This window comes from Cenococcum geophilum, assembly GCF_001692895.1.
Source record: "Cenococcum geophilum 1.58 unplaced genomic scaffold K441scaffold_42, whole genome shotgun sequence".
Taxonomy (NCBI): Eukaryota; Fungi; Ascomycota; class Dothideomycetes; order Gloniales; family Gloniaceae; genus Cenococcum; species Cenococcum geophilum.
In genome coordinates this window covers 1226109-1240518 of record NW_027137600.1, presented here as the reverse complement: position 1 = coordinate 1240518, position 14410 = coordinate 1226109, and the positions used below count along the sequence as shown (strand labels likewise).

Sequence of the window (14410 nt, the reverse complement as noted above, 5' to 3'; positions counted from 1 at the left end):
TCGTATCAGCCGGGGTGGTACGCCAAGTTTCCTTGGGGCGACCTTTTCCGAGCCAGCACTTCCTGCCCTAAGATTGTGGGCGTACGCCATTACTCCTTTCAACACCACGCATCCCACGCCTGTGAAACATCACCACTTCGAGCGTCCTGTTGTCAACGTGACTTGGATAGAGCGCTTAAACTTCGGCTGAATGACTCAAACGAGATACGAGTAGATTTATACTTGATGCCTACTAACCAGCTATGACCGACGTCCAAACCCCTACGCTGATTCGTTAATGGCTCACACGTGATGTTCGGCCTTGGCAGATGAAACGTGATATTACAAAGATGACGAAGAATGACAAAATAATCAACGGCTGCCAACAGCTCTAGGAATCCCGCTCACAGACACCGATCAAGGACTTGGCGCCATTGTCGATGCACTTTGTGAGTTAGCCAACGACAGACCAGTCGGAAGAGTTGGCGTACTCGCCGGGGTTACAGAAGCATCGCTTTGGTCGACCTGCACCTCTACTGTAGTGTACCATTCTTCATAGGTGCATCGTCTCCCATAGATATTCTCTCCATCCCTGCACCCATACCTTTGAACGGACAGCCAACAGTCTCCGCATTAACATCCCCCTCGCTCTCGCTCCCACTCTCGCTTTCATCGTGCAATATCTTCTTTCGGTGAAGATATCCCTCTTTCTCAAACTCGTCGCCATCTCTCACATACCACTTAGCAAATAAGTCGTTCTGGATCCGAATAACCTTACCTAGCGCCTTGATGGGTGCTATTTTGCGGTCGAGCTTGAGACGTGGATGTGAAAGCAGCGCTTCGCTGAGTATGTCCTGAATGAAGGAGGGGGTGACACCAATATGGACGTACTCCACATGCAGAGGATGCTGACGGCCGCAACTGACATGCATCATTTTATTATTTCAAAATGTTAGCATCAAGGCCACTTCCCACTTCATTATATCGTAACTTCAAGAACCGAGAAGGTTGCGAAGCAAGTAGAACATATAATTAAAACAAGTCTACGGTTTTGAGAGATTGAAGATAAGCTACAGGGAGTCCAATGGGTCATATGGCAGTGGAAGGTCTATGAAGGGGGGCAGTAATAGTAGGTCGAGTATTGTGAAATCACTGTCAAAGCACTTACCCCACCTTATCTAAATACTCCCAAAACTCCATCTTGCTGGGGTCTGAGCAGAGCTTATTCAGGTATTCACAAAGGAACATTTTTCTATGCAAGATCTAGGGAGAATCTTCATTGAGGTTTTGTTCTACAGGTCCTTCGTAGGAAGTGCTGTGTGTCTGGAAAGCTCGCGCTGTGATGTCGTACTGAAGAAGTTTTTTGTATATAATGTTCACGATAGCAGGAATAAGCGTTTTGATATATTTGGAGCCCGATAGCAAGGCTTCGATGTCCCCCGGCTCGTTTAAATGTCAGATTGACTGAATAACCTTTGATTGCTGCTTGGGTTTTTGTACTCGATTGCTTGAGAAAAATCACGTACTTGAGCTAAAATCTAGAAAGGAGTGCAGGTATTGGACCTGCGCCTCCAGATTCATATACAAGTCCTTGCGATCAATATGCTGCATTGGCCGAGATGTTGGAGGAGCCATTTTGATGGTCTGTTTGGTGCAGTAAGGATATGTCAAAGATTAAAACAATAGAATCGCCATTAACACAATGGTGCCTGGGACCTAATAAGACTTCAAATGTTAAGTAGAAAGAGCCACTCGGAAAGTACCAAGCGGATGGAAGAATTGGATTAATCGGATCATGACTGAAGACTAACCGGCACCCTTTATATATGCCGGCGCTATCAGCATCTTTTCTGTAATAACAAGCGAATCCAAGTTGCGTGTGAAACATTTCTTCATATTGCTACGAGGTGGTCTGACGTATGGGCACATGTGGCCAGACTTGTCGTTAAGAGAAGGCGGCAGAAATGAGCGGGAGAGGGGGCGGTAGAGTGAATTCAATAAGTTGGCGACAAAAACCCCCAAAATTGATATTGCGTAAAATGCTCTGTATGGCCTTTATAGCCTAATAACTATGTTCTATATCTATATACTTATATAATGTAAAATTTAGAGTTTAACGAGCCGAATCTAACAGTATTAATTTTATTAAAAGGGCTGTAGTATTCTCACATACCTTTTCGGTGCATACAAACGCCCCTAAATCAGGCTTAGTGCTTGCCTAAATAGATAGTTTGGCATGTTTGTAAGCTGACATAAGACAATTAACTGCAGCTTCAGTCGACTACATCTAACTGCTCTCCCGCACGCTCCTGCCCCTGCGCCGTCTCAGCAGTTTGAACTGATTAAAACCTTCTGCGATTCTTCCTTCCTTGCGTCGCAAGCCTCCTACATCGATTTAACGAGCGACAATCAATATACAGTTGGCAGAGAGGGTGGTTCAACGGTTGGATAACGCGGGACACGTGGTGGACGCGGAGGGAGGGAGGAAGGGCTCTAGGGCTTAATACTGTTGGGCAACATTATGTCGTGGGGATCTATATACCGCCTTCATGTTCTAAGCGCGGGAGGCCTTGATTGTAGATAATGGGCAAATATAGAGGCAATTTGAAGGTAACATTCACGACTTAACCTACAAAAAAAGGTTTTAGAATTTACCCCCATGTAAATATTCCAAACTGCCTATTTAGGCAAGCACTTAGCCTGACTTGGGGGCATGTGTATGCACCGGAAAGGCATGTGAAGATACTGCTGCCCTATTATCACCCGTCATTACGTCAGAAACATCATTGGTTATGGAATATCACTGCACTATCTTCAGGTATACAAATTCGCAGGGAGCTCATAAAAGACCTGGTTCAAATAAAACTAGGCGTCCGCGAACACATACCTCGTTGAGAGTCTAGCTTGCAGGACGGTCAAATCGAAGCTATTGCACTTCTCCTGTTAAAGCTACCGCAGCTGAAATAGATAAATTTGAATATCTGTTCTAGGTTTCGATTCCTCCATTTAACACTGAAGAGCAAGGACCATCTACTACATTCCCTCCAGCTTACCGGCTACAGGTTTTGGTATAAAGGTATTCATCCGGTCCCATAACTGTCTACAGGTATCTTTACCAACATATTGAAATGTTGTCGATCTGTTCTTATTACCTATTGCTGACTGAGTGGCGTTGTCGACAGAGTGGCAATTACGAATCGTAGTTGTCAGCTTTTGTTGAACGGACGATCAGGAATGAGAACTCTGTTTATTTGAATGTGGCTCTAGAGCCTCTATATATACATAAGGAAGGGGTAGTAAACTACGTCGTTGGCCGAGTCGGTGACCGAGTCGATGACCGAGTCGATGACCGAGGCAAGGTAGGTAACTGAGACAGTAGTAAGACGGTGGTAAGGACATCCGATTCAGGTCGTCAGCTTCATCGTCAGCTTCGTCGTCATCCTTTTGCTACCCACCTCGTGTATATAATGAGGCTCAAGAGCCTCTTGCAATAATTCGGAGTCTTCACTCTTAATCTTCCGATTGACAAATGTCCCTCACTTGACAACCTTAAGCTATCAGTGTATTTAGGGCTTGACGAAGTATTTCTGCCAGCAGTATCAAACATTACAACATTAGATTTTCAGCATCTTAAATCACCAGATGTTGGACATAATGACCCTCGGTATAACCCTCGTGGAGCGTTCCGCTCAACGCCGAAGCTCAAACCGCTGATCTATCATACTAAACCATCGTATCGGTATGTCGACAATAGCTACTCGAGGGACGAAACACATGACCATGACTGGCAATTTCCCAGCCTGGTTTTGTGGGATGTGTCACACACACTCGTAAACCCGAGCATCTACCTGACCGGCGGCATTTCTCGGCAGAGGCATAGGCGGCGGTTTGTCCCGATGCATGTAGGATCACTGAAGTATATGCGAGTGCTTACGTCGCTCTCAATTCCTATCGTCGTGCTCTTTGGATTGAGACCTCAAAATGCTTCACCAATGGCACAAGTGTTACCTTACTCCCTCCGCAGCCTATGCCTCACCAATCATCTCTTTCACTTCGACAGCTGTGGGTCTGAGTGGCCGGAAGAACACTTTCTCTTCTGTCTGCGTGATTTCTTGTAGGACTGGCGGACACATACTGTCGGCCGAGGTGGCAATGTGGTCCCAGTGGCAATTACAAATTGTCGTCGTCAGCGTTTCGCCACCCACCTCATGTATATATAGTCTCTTTTCTTCATAGATCAATCTACACACGAGTCCCTCCTTTCTGACCTCAGATTTCCGGTCGACACATACGCCTAGCCTAGAACGCATCTCTCTCCAAATCGAACCGCTGGGTGGATGGTCAAGAGCTCCAAGATGAGTTCAAGGACACATGCAGTAAGTCTGGCCTTGAAAGAAATTTCAGCTGGCGCCTTGAAGAGCTAAAGCCTCAAGAGCCCGAATGCAAGAGAAGAATTTGAGCCTCTATGGAAGCTAGAGTCGGCGCCAAGATGCGGCGCAGGCACTAGCCGCAGTTTGGCGGGTCATCTTTCGTATTGATTGCCTTTTGATACCTTATAATTACACCGAAAGTCTGCGACGACTAGTATTTGTAGTTTCCTTTGCCTGTTCTAGATTAATCCTACAGTAGCTTTTATTTGATGCAGTCGTATCAGCTCAAGCCCTATGCTGGAGAACATTTCTCCACTAAATACCGGTGAGAGGTGGCTGATCTCTTCAGCTGAAATAAGGCTGCCTGGAATGTCCGCTGAGGTAGTCCACAAACGCATAATAATTTTTTAAGGAGAAGGTTATTCTTGTTTGAAAACATAATATAAAATCTAAAATGGTGTTTCTATAAGATGCAAGTGAAGCTATGAGATTTCTCGGGAAATTGACTCGGCTCTCCGCAAAATTGAGACATTCACAGCAAGTTTGACAGCGCATGATCATGCGGCCTTAGGACACGGATCCTTCGCCCCAAAGAACTTGTTGGAGTACACAAGATAGTGGTTCTATGGTTTACTTCCTTGAATTCCGCATGCGGCACAGCTAAGCGCTGCGATAAACTCTCCCGTAGCAGTGGGAACCACTGGCTAATTGTTTCCCACATATGAAACCGGTCTGATTTGAAGCGGAAAGACATCTACTAATAGGAATTGGCCGATGAGGCACAGTTGTAAGCCTCGTTAGAACAAACAGGGTGTTAGGCAGCGCCCCAGGCTGGAGCTGTTATAATCCTCTACTTCGAGAACACATATACTCAAGTACCTTGAGCATGTAGGAGCCAGTATTGCGCTCGCTTGAATTGCACCAGATTGAAGATATGCCTTCCAGAACGCAGCGGTCATCCTTCCAGCCGGTGCCTCGCACGGTCGCGAGCGAGGATGTGGTTCAAGGGCGGATTCTATTCCTCCCTCCGTTCCATGAGACGCCTGAAAACTCGGTTCAGCGTGTCTTTGGAAAAGGACCTGTTGATGAGGGCATGTTTGACCATCCAGTGGTCATATGCTCGCGGCCAGCGGAAGAGGAAGAGGACGTCGTGCATTTCCACATCGTAAGTAGCCTCGCAGAAAGGCAGACCAGCTTTAAAGAGCGTAAAGCGTAGGCACATACTAATGTGGATAAACATAGGTCACGTCTTTCCGTGGCAAGAAACTCAACGAGATATACGGCAAAACCAACAAATTTCACAGAGAGCGCCGTTCGCACTACCTGCCTGTATCTCCCACTCCGCCACACCCAGATGCCACCACGAAGGCTGGAAAGAAGAACTTCCCTACTTTGAAGTTGCAAGATGGAGCCTGCTTGCGGTGGGAGTCGTACGTAAACGCCCACGGCGTTTACAAGATTAACTGGTTCCACCTCCGCTCCTACGGTAATGTGAAGACTCCATTGAGCCTTGACTACCAGTTGGATAAAGAGTCGTTGAATCGGCTGCTTGTTAGGAGTAAGAGCCTGACGGGCTATGTTCCGGGCTCGCAACTCGAGCCCGGCTCGGCGAGGACATCACTACGGATATCGAACCCCGCGATTTCCTCATCCAGGAATTCACAGCCAGTGAGGCTCATAAAGCCGGCGTTGGCTGTTCAAATTCCGGATACCAGAGACTACGGTAGCATTCGTATGCCTGCGAGCCATAATGAGCAAAACGACGAGCAGGGATACTGCATGGACGACTATTTCCTTGCTGTTGGGTCTGGATTTACGTCTCTAGTCGGCTGGACTGGGGAAGCGCTTAAATATATTTGGAAAACGGTTTCGGGAAGCGAGAGTACATGAGTCATGTACTCTTTAGATAATCCATCAGTTGTTCATGACTTGACGGTTTGTGATGGTATCTAGGGTGCCTTCGAGGGTTCTGGCGTTTGTATTAAGGAACAGTTGTTTTATTTGTTTCGATCCACTGGAGGGCAGTACTAACGGAAGTCGTGTAATTGTCTCTTTCTTTTTCATACCCGTATAGTCGTTCGACGAGTGGAGCTTGGCCATCCGCGAGTATAGAAGGATCTGAGAGAGCTGTACGTATAAACGCCCACAGAGATTCATGTTGCCACCGAAATCCAAATGTGAGGTCTAAGATATTCGAGATAATGTCCTTTCTGGTAGGCAAGTTGCCAACACACCCAAGGACGAAGAGAAGGAAAGACCAGCCCGAAGTATCACTAGGGTGGCGGAGGCACCAATCTTTCACTCGAGTAGCAGAGATATTGACAATGTCCTGAACATCCAGTTGCGCTCGATTGCTCTGAGTTTCTGATTGCTGTGAGATTGACATAAGGAGCTCAATCAACCTTCGCGCGTATTGCCAAGCATAGTAATTCTTGGGATGCTGCTCTCCTGCCTTGAACACGGCATCAAATTCGGACTTGACAAGTAGGTCATATAGCTCATTGAAAGGATCATACAAAGTTGTGGTGAGCAGAATATTCGAAAATAACCAATATCGATGATACCAGAGAGTTGGTGATTTAGACTGTCGATGTAAAGGTGAAGTCAGTATACTGTTCAAAAACTGCAGTTCTTGTTGAGCAGCGGTAGTAAGAGTATTCGTGAAGCCTCCTGTGACTTCCTTTTGAATCGTGACTAGTCTTTTCTTGCGAAAATTGGCCGCTGTTAGGTGTTCGGGATCAAACAATAGTATGATTCTTGTAGCTTCGAGCGCCAACTAATGGATCACATAAGCATATTGGAAAGAATCTAACAGTTCGAAATAATGACAGAAAACGCGAGGAACTAAAATTTAGATCTCTTGGAATGGTTGAAGCACTTACTGTTTTACTGGGTGAACTGCCATCCTGAAGGAAGAATATAGTGCGAGCTTTGAGATACGCTTGAACCAGGACTTTCTTTGGGATCCCAATATTTATTCCATCTTGCAGGATGAGGGCATCGGTCGGAGCTAAAGCAGATGGAAGAATTTCTATTTCTACCGCGACGTTCTCATGAGCCTTAAAAAAGTCATTCAAGGCATCGTAAGCATGATTTTTTGGTAGCATGGTTGATAGAGCAACATCTGCCTTTCTAGCCATTAAAGATTAGCTGTAATATATTCTCTTTTCGTGAGGGTGTTGCTGTGAAGGTAAATTTAATAAGATGAATTAAGGGATGCTTTTCAGCCTTATGAGTTAGGCAGGCAGCCCTAGCTAACGATCCGGAGCGAGCGAAAATTATTCGGACCAGTATGTGTCATTTCTCAAATGAAGTCAATATCGCACATCTTCATAACGTCCTACAACACTTTCAGGCTTTCTGTAAGCCGACATGCCTTCTCTTCTTTTGGTTGTCTTCGTTCTTCAGCTAGTCCTTCATCTTCTCAACACTTTTGGTGCGAACACAATAAATCAGCTAGTAAACTTCCCGGTTCTCCACGTCATCGGACTGGCGACTAACAGAATATTAGTTATGGATCCTATACGGCAAACTCCCCACGCAGACAGCGAGGGCAGCGCATGAACAGATGCGGATGAAGCGTGAGGTTGTGCGCTTGAAAAGAGAACTCAACGGAGTCAGCGCGCAGGATAATTTCGCGAAATGGGCGAAGCTGCAGAGACAGTACGACAAGGCTGTAGCGGAATTTGAGAAGATTGGTACGCATTCTATTGATCATGATCCATAGGGCTACTTCGATAAAGTTGTGTTGACATATGTCACTCCAGATTCCTCCATCCGGTCCACTAAAACGTCTTTTGACACAACAGTTACTACCATCCGCTGGCTAAGCACCAACGGCCTCCGTTTCTTCTTACAGCTCTGGTATACCAAGCAGCCTTTGTTCTGGATACCCCAGGGTTGGGTACCGGGTTATGTGGAATGGATTCTATCGTTCCCCAGGGCGCCTCGTGGCAGCATCAGTATCAATATTTGGGACATTGCATGCGCAAGCGTCATAGGGCTTGTCAGTGAAGCCATCACAGCGATCTATACCCTCGTGACCAAAGACTCCGCGGATCAGCAGAAAGACGGGCCTCAAAAGGGTGCAGCTGGCGGGACGGAGTCTTCTCAGCAGACTGAGGCAGGCCGAAAGGAGTTGTAATTGTACATGTGCATACGATATCACGAACAGATACTAGGACTGAGGTCTATAAAATTATTACGTAGAATTGTGCTCCACTAAATATTTCCTGTGAATTCTGAAATGTTTCTCATCAATTTGACGCAAAGTCTTCAAGGCTTTCGCTTAGACACTGCAACACGAGTGAGATGACCTTGGCAGGTCTTGCTTCGATATAGGCGGTCATTTTGAGCTCGTGACCTTGGAAAGTAGTGATCTCCGAGTCTTCGATAGCGCCATGTTTGCTGGTACTCTACAAGCTTGTGAGGATGCTGGCTCCTCCTTTTTTAGCAAGATACGGGGTACGAAATAGCATTTCTGGTAAGGTACTAGAAGTCCCAAGGAATATTGTCGGAATTGGTTAAATCCGACCACTGCTAGGCCTGAGTCCATGGAGGAAAGTGAAGGACGAAGCTTGTTGGTGAGCGAAGAATTATCAACTAGAAAACCAGGGCCGACAATGTTCCGGTAAGCTAACCAANCATGACACTTCCATCTATTTGCCCAGATCTCCAAGCATAGTTCTGAAAGCAGCAGCAAAGCTGTCCTATTGTGTCCCAAGAAAGTGCTCTGGCTCATTGCTGCCGAGACACTGAAGAAGCTTGAAAGAGCTTATTTATCAGAAATCACGTACCCTAGTCAATACTTAGTTCTTTCAGTATTGAACGTAATTTTGTTTTGGGGCCATAGCAAGAGGTGATTTCTCGCTGGTATCTGTAAGAGCTTAAAGATAATTTGCTCAATAAATTTCACAGTAGGCTCATTACGAGTCAAGTAGCTACGGATTCAGCTGCTCTAAATCCCCGCCGAAATTTCTCTGAGCTCACAGGAAGATTACCTAATGACGAAGAGAAGAACGTGGTTACGAGGCTGGTCACATTTGCGGGGCTGTGAATATCCGGAGCCGTACGCGGCAAAGAAAAGAAGAATGGTTGGACTAGATCAGCGCACGTTTTCTGACACGGGTCTTGTCAGACAAATTAGGCATCAGCCGAGAGATCTATTGGCTCCCTAAACCCCCGATACAGGAGTCATTCTTGAAGCTAATTGGGCCCATCAAGATTCTTCATTGCACCCTCCTAACTACAGACATTGGAGCATAAACCAGCAGCTATCAGACGCTGCGACTTCTGAACATGGCTTGATCAATGACATGGTCTACCCTGTTTGTTTTTTGCCGATATTACGCGGTATTATGCCGAGCCAGCCGAAGACGTCAATGCCGGGTATTCGGTTGCGAGTATCGACACCCCTGAGACTCGCTATATGCGAAGAAAGTTTATTTCAAAGTCAGTTAGACGATAGTCTATATTTACTATAAATAAACCTTATACACTTTTAGCCCTATAGCCGGCAAGATCGTTGACCGGGAGCCGCCTTTGCTTAAATTAGTACAGAAAACGGGGGAGCCAGGGAGCCAGAAGATTCCATGGGAGAATTTTCACAACTGCCGCCCGGCCGGTGGGAGTGGATGCGGCACAGTCGTTCGAGCATGAAAGATCTTGTTGATTAGATGGCCTCATAGGTTGGCTGCTAGGTAATTCGGTTTCCACACTGAAAAGGCCAGTTGGTTCTTCTGCACCTCCACGTGCATATGGCACAGCGTCGCCTCCAAAGAAATGACGGAGCAAAATTGATTAGGAAACTCGACCGGTAGGGAGACTATTTGGCGCATGGAAGTTCGGAAAGAGGTTTTTGGTCTGTGTGAAATACGAGGATCAGGATATTTATCGGATTCGGGCAAGCAAAAGGCAATTTTCCCAGCATATTCATTACAGGAGAGGTGATGGCAAATGATGGCAGCGGTTCAGGATAACTACGAAGAATCATTAACAGAGTTGGGGCTTGAAGAATGCGTGGAGAGTGGGATGAGAGAAAGAATTGCATTTACGCCTGTGCAGGGGGAATGGGAAAACAAAGTCAGCCGAAGCGTCTTCCCTCCGCTTACAGGCATGGGTGCATGATCAAACTGCAACTCACCCTTCTTGTAGATGCTCCGACCTTTGACTATATCCAGCTTCATGGTCGCACGGAGGGCCCAAAGGCCTAACCGCTATCAATACCGCCCGACTGCCGCCACCCGTGCTATCTTCAACTTCAAATACTGACCACCATATCGTCTGATTTAAGATTGCCGCAAACAAGCAGAAATACCATTTGAAGGCCGGCGGCGCCAAGGTCTAGGTTAAAAATGGCATCCACTTCCGCTGCTCAGCCTGCTCCTATTGAAATTGACCCTGATGTATGTCCCAGCAAATTTTCAATTTCCTTCACTGTTCGATCATTCAAAGAGATGAAGAATTTCCGACTGGCCAAAGGTCGCACTTATTTGATTTATTTTGCGCCAAAAAATTGTCTAATACCGAGGCTTCTTATAGCACCTCCCAAATGATGCAGATTCATCTCTAGGAGACTATGGCGATGAACTGTATGTGTTCTATCGTCCTTCTGAAATGACAAATTTCTGAATGTAACCAAGCGCCTCCTTTACTACCTCCCTTTCTTCGAGCGTAACAAATTACCCAACTGAAAATGGCCGCCGCTACCACGCATTCCGGCCAGGAGGTATTGTCGGAAATGCTCCGTCTTAAATGCACAGTCACTAATTTCTGTGGCAGTCTACATCCTGCCAAATGACGAGGTAACATGTGCTTCTTCAACTGGCCGCAAGGGCTTCGCTGACTATGTGGTCGAGTAGGCTGAGCAAGAACGGCTAGATATTGCTCACTTTCTATTCAAGAAAGCTTTGGGCGACAGGCTGTACTTGGCACCAATCAAGAAAGGCGGCGCCCTCAAAATACTAGATGTTGGTACTGGAACCGGTATATGGGCGATAGAAATGGGTATGTCTATCTGGGACATTGCTTTTGGGCGTATGCTGATAGTGTGATAGGCGAAAGCCACCCAGGAGCCGAGGTAATTAACCTCAGCGTTCACCTCTGCCATTTACTCGATGTAAATCGATGCTAAGAACGGTGTAGATCTTGGGTAATGATCTTAGTCCGATGCAGCCTTCATGGTATGTCAAATGCGCGTTTACAAGACAAATCTGCTTACGTAGTTAGGGTCCCACCGAATGTCAAGTTTGAGGTGGATGATGTGGAGAGTGCCTGGGCATATTCAGAGCCATTTGATTACATATTTTGCAGATACTTATGCTCTGCAATCAAGGATTGGCCTGGCCTGGTCAAGAGCACCCTCGAGTTAGTCAACCATCTCAATTATGGCACTTGCCCATGAACTTGCGCTAACGTCGACATCACATCTAGAAACGTGAAGCCTGGTGGTTGGGTAGAATTTCAGGATTTTAACCTGAAGTATTACTCAGACGACGATACGCTCAAGGATGACAGCAACACATCAAAATGGGTCGATATTCTACTTGACGCATCCCGCAAGAATGGTCGTGAACCAAGTCCAGGTCCGCTTCTTGAAGGATGGGTGAAAGATGCAGGGTTCACAAATATCCACCATGAAAAAGTCAAGCTCCCCATCGGCCCTTGGGCTAAGGATAAACAAAAGGTAGGCTCTGTGATCAAAATCTTTGGATCGATGCTGTGACTAATATTACATGGTCGGATTTCTATAGAAAGAAGTTGGTCTATTCAATCTCGTTCAGATTCTCGACGGACTCGAGGGATTCTCGTATCGACTCTTGACACGTGTCCTGGAATGGCCTCTCCAGGAAGCCGATGTTTTGATCGCAAAGGTTAGGAAAGAGCTGAAGAGCAAAGCCATTCATGCACAAATTGATCTGTGAGTGCATTCTGAGAGCCGCAAATAGAGACGCGTTCTAACACGATGACTGTCACAGGCATATAGTATGTGGACAAAAGCCGGAAGCGTAGATAAAAGTTGGTACAACAGTATTACTTCAATCTGTTAGGAGTTGTCTCTTTCCTGGAGTTTAAATGATATTAGCCATGTATGTGGTACTCCTTGTAGCGCCAATGTCAAGGGCAAGAATATCGATGCGGTAAACGGTCGTTCTCAAACACCGGCAACACATTGTGAACGACGAGGCCGGATTGTTTGCTACCGGGAGGAAGCGAGGTATTATGACTGAATCGCAGGAGCTCATGTCGACTGTGATGTCAAATAGGATGTGTTGGCCCACCAGCCATAATTATTATATACCAATGAATATTACGAAATTTGACATTTTATAAGCCCGGAATTAAATTGGAGAGGCCTGAATTTATATATGGTAATTCGTATTCCAGGTGCATTTTATATGGACCGAAAACAATGGCCACGTTTTGACCAGGATCACAATCAACGAACCACCACCGAACCTCTTCAAAACCCCATACACGCCCCAATCCTCTACGAGCGCCTCACCACAACCAGCCTCTCCTCCCATCTCGTCCTCCTATTTCGTCCTCCCGTCTCGTCCTATCTCTTCCTCCCGTCTCGTCCTATCTCGTCTATCTAGCCCTCATGCCGCAACCATGGCCGCCTGGCAAACCATAATATTCTACGTCTGCAGCTTCTACCTCGTCCCGCGCCTCACCTTCCTCGACCCCTCTCTCCGCACGCTCCTCACACTCTTCGGGCCCTTCCTCTTCCCCAAACTCGTCGCCTTCATCCAATCGCTCCGCTCGCCCTCGCGCAACCCGCGCGTGCCCATCCGGCCGGTCCCCAAAAAAGTCCAAACAGCACAGCACCTCCTCTTCGCATCGGCGACCATCGCGCTCCTCGCCACGCTCCCGGCCCTCGCACCGGAGAACATCTTCCTGAAAACGCAGTCGCGGCTCCAAATCCCGACCGACGTGCTGTTCGCGCGGCTGGCGCTGCTCCGACCGCTGACGCCGCTCGACAACGCGCTGAAAGCCCGGTTCGCCAGCGCGGACGCCAGGCTGCTGTACCTCCTCTTCGGCCCGGACGCGCTGGCGCACTGCCCCTTCTGCGGGCCTGACGACCCGCTCTCGTACCTCGCGTACGCGCTCCCGCGCCTGCTGGCCCCGCACCTGCTGCACCTGGCCGTGCTGGGCGCCGCGACGAGCAGCGTGCTCTGCGGGCCCGAGGGCCGCCGCTGGCGCACCCACGCCGCGCTGGCCGGCGCCGCCCTACTCGTCGCCGAGGTCGCGTACGTCGCCCGCTACGACGTGCGGCGCAACCGCCACGCGGCCGTCGTCGCGGCGCTGGATTTCGCCTTCTGGCGCGTCAGGGTGCTGCGGTGCGTTGCGGTGGCCGCCACGGACGCGGCGCTCGGCCTCGCGCTGTGGCTGACGGCGTCGAATCGGTGGTTGGCGGCTGGGCCGAGCGTCGCGGAGCGCGTGGAGGAGAGCACGCGGGCGGTGGAGGACGCGCTGCATCGGTTGCGGGCGCTAGGGGTGTTGCGGAATGCGTTGGTTAGGGATAAGGGGTTGAGGGGGGTGGTGGAGGAGTATTGGTGCACGGAGGGGGAGGTGATGGGAGAGGTGGTGCAGGAGAGGGAGGTCATGGAGTGTGTGAATCTGGCGGTGGAAAGGATGGATATGAGGACTGTGGAGGGGAGGGCTGGGGAGATTGCGGATGGTATTATGCGCGGATTGGATGGGGTGCAGAAGCCGAGTTGAGAGAAGTTATTGGATGCGAAAATCGAGTGGAGAGAGGTGATGTGATGCAGAAACTAAGTTTAGAGAGGTTACTGATAGATGGCTATATGCATTGAAGGTGTTGGGTTTATAGGTTTAGATATTGCATGGCGTGGCCTTCTTTTTCCGTTTGAATTAGGTACGTACATTAGTAGAACTATTTACAAGATCATTTTTCATACTCCTTGAACGGTGAAAATGAACCTCCGGACGCCGCATGAATTACCTCTTACGCTGTCCATGTCCTCTGCCAGGACTCCGGCGAGATTTTAAGACGAATCTAACCACCCATCAATAGCAACAGCGTGTTCCAACATGCG

The 14410-nt window shown here is 47.9% G+C and overlaps 6 protein-coding genes across 6 annotated transcripts; 4 read left to right on the top strand and 2 right to left on the bottom strand.

Moving 5' to 3' along the window:
* Window positions 1–384: 384 nt before the first annotated feature.
* Window positions 385–1414, bottom strand: K441DRAFT_665300 (uncharacterized protein). The gene has a single exon (XM_067649478.1). It carries the CDS (start codon window positions 912–914, stop codon window positions 513–515), a length of 402 nt encoding a protein of 133 aa, XP_067500537.1. The 5' UTR covers window positions 915–1414; the 3' UTR covers window positions 385–512.
* Window positions 1415–5212: 3798 nt separating this feature from the next.
* Window positions 5213–6522, top strand: K441DRAFT_665296 (uncharacterized protein). Its single transcript, XM_067649477.1, has 3 exons — window positions 5213–5514; window positions 5592–6323; window positions 6387–6522. Exons 1-2 carry the CDS (start codon window positions 5284–5286, stop codon window positions 6237–6239), a joined length of 879 nt encoding a protein of 292 aa, XP_067500536.1. The 5' UTR covers window positions 5213–5283; the 3' UTR covers window positions 6240–6323; window positions 6387–6522.
* Window positions 6331–7456, bottom strand: K441DRAFT_576677 (uncharacterized protein; the record flags this gene model as incomplete). Its single annotated transcript, XM_067644207.1, has 3 exons — window positions 6331–6703; window positions 6752–7125; window positions 7232–7456. The coding sequence occupies 3 exons, from the start codon at window positions 7454–7456 to the stop codon at window positions 6331–6333; spliced, it is 972 nt and encodes a 323-aa protein (XP_067500535.1).
* Window positions 7457–7686: 230 nt separating this feature from the next.
* Window positions 7687–8569, top strand: K441DRAFT_665295 (uncharacterized protein). The gene is made up of 3 exons (XM_067649476.1): window positions 7687–7808; window positions 7861–8047; window positions 8117–8569. Exons 1-3 carry the CDS (start codon window positions 7722–7724, stop codon window positions 8491–8493), a joined length of 651 nt encoding a protein of 216 aa, XP_067500534.1. The 5' UTR covers window positions 7687–7721; the 3' UTR covers window positions 8494–8569.
* Window positions 8570–10926: 2357 nt separating this feature from the next.
* On the top strand, window positions 10927–12359 carry K441DRAFT_689106 (S-adenosyl-L-methionine-dependent methyltransferase; the record flags this gene model as incomplete). The annotated part of the gene is made up of 9 exons (XM_067652266.1): window positions 10927–10943; window positions 10991–11076; window positions 11130–11152; window positions 11210–11395; window positions 11493–11530; window positions 11577–11714; window positions 11781–12033; window positions 12101–12267; window positions 12326–12359. 9 exons carry the CDS (start codon window positions 10927–10929, stop codon window positions 12357–12359), a joined length of 942 nt encoding a protein of 313 aa, XP_067500533.1.
* Window positions 12360–12962: 603 nt separating this feature from the next.
* K441DRAFT_576616 (uncharacterized protein) lies at window positions 12963–14072 on the top strand (the record flags this gene model as incomplete). The annotated part of the gene is made up of 1 exon (XM_067644204.1): window positions 12963–14072. One exon carries the CDS (start codon window positions 12963–12965, stop codon window positions 14070–14072), a length of 1110 nt encoding a protein of 369 aa, XP_067500532.1.
* Window positions 14073–14410: the final 338 nt, after the last annotated feature.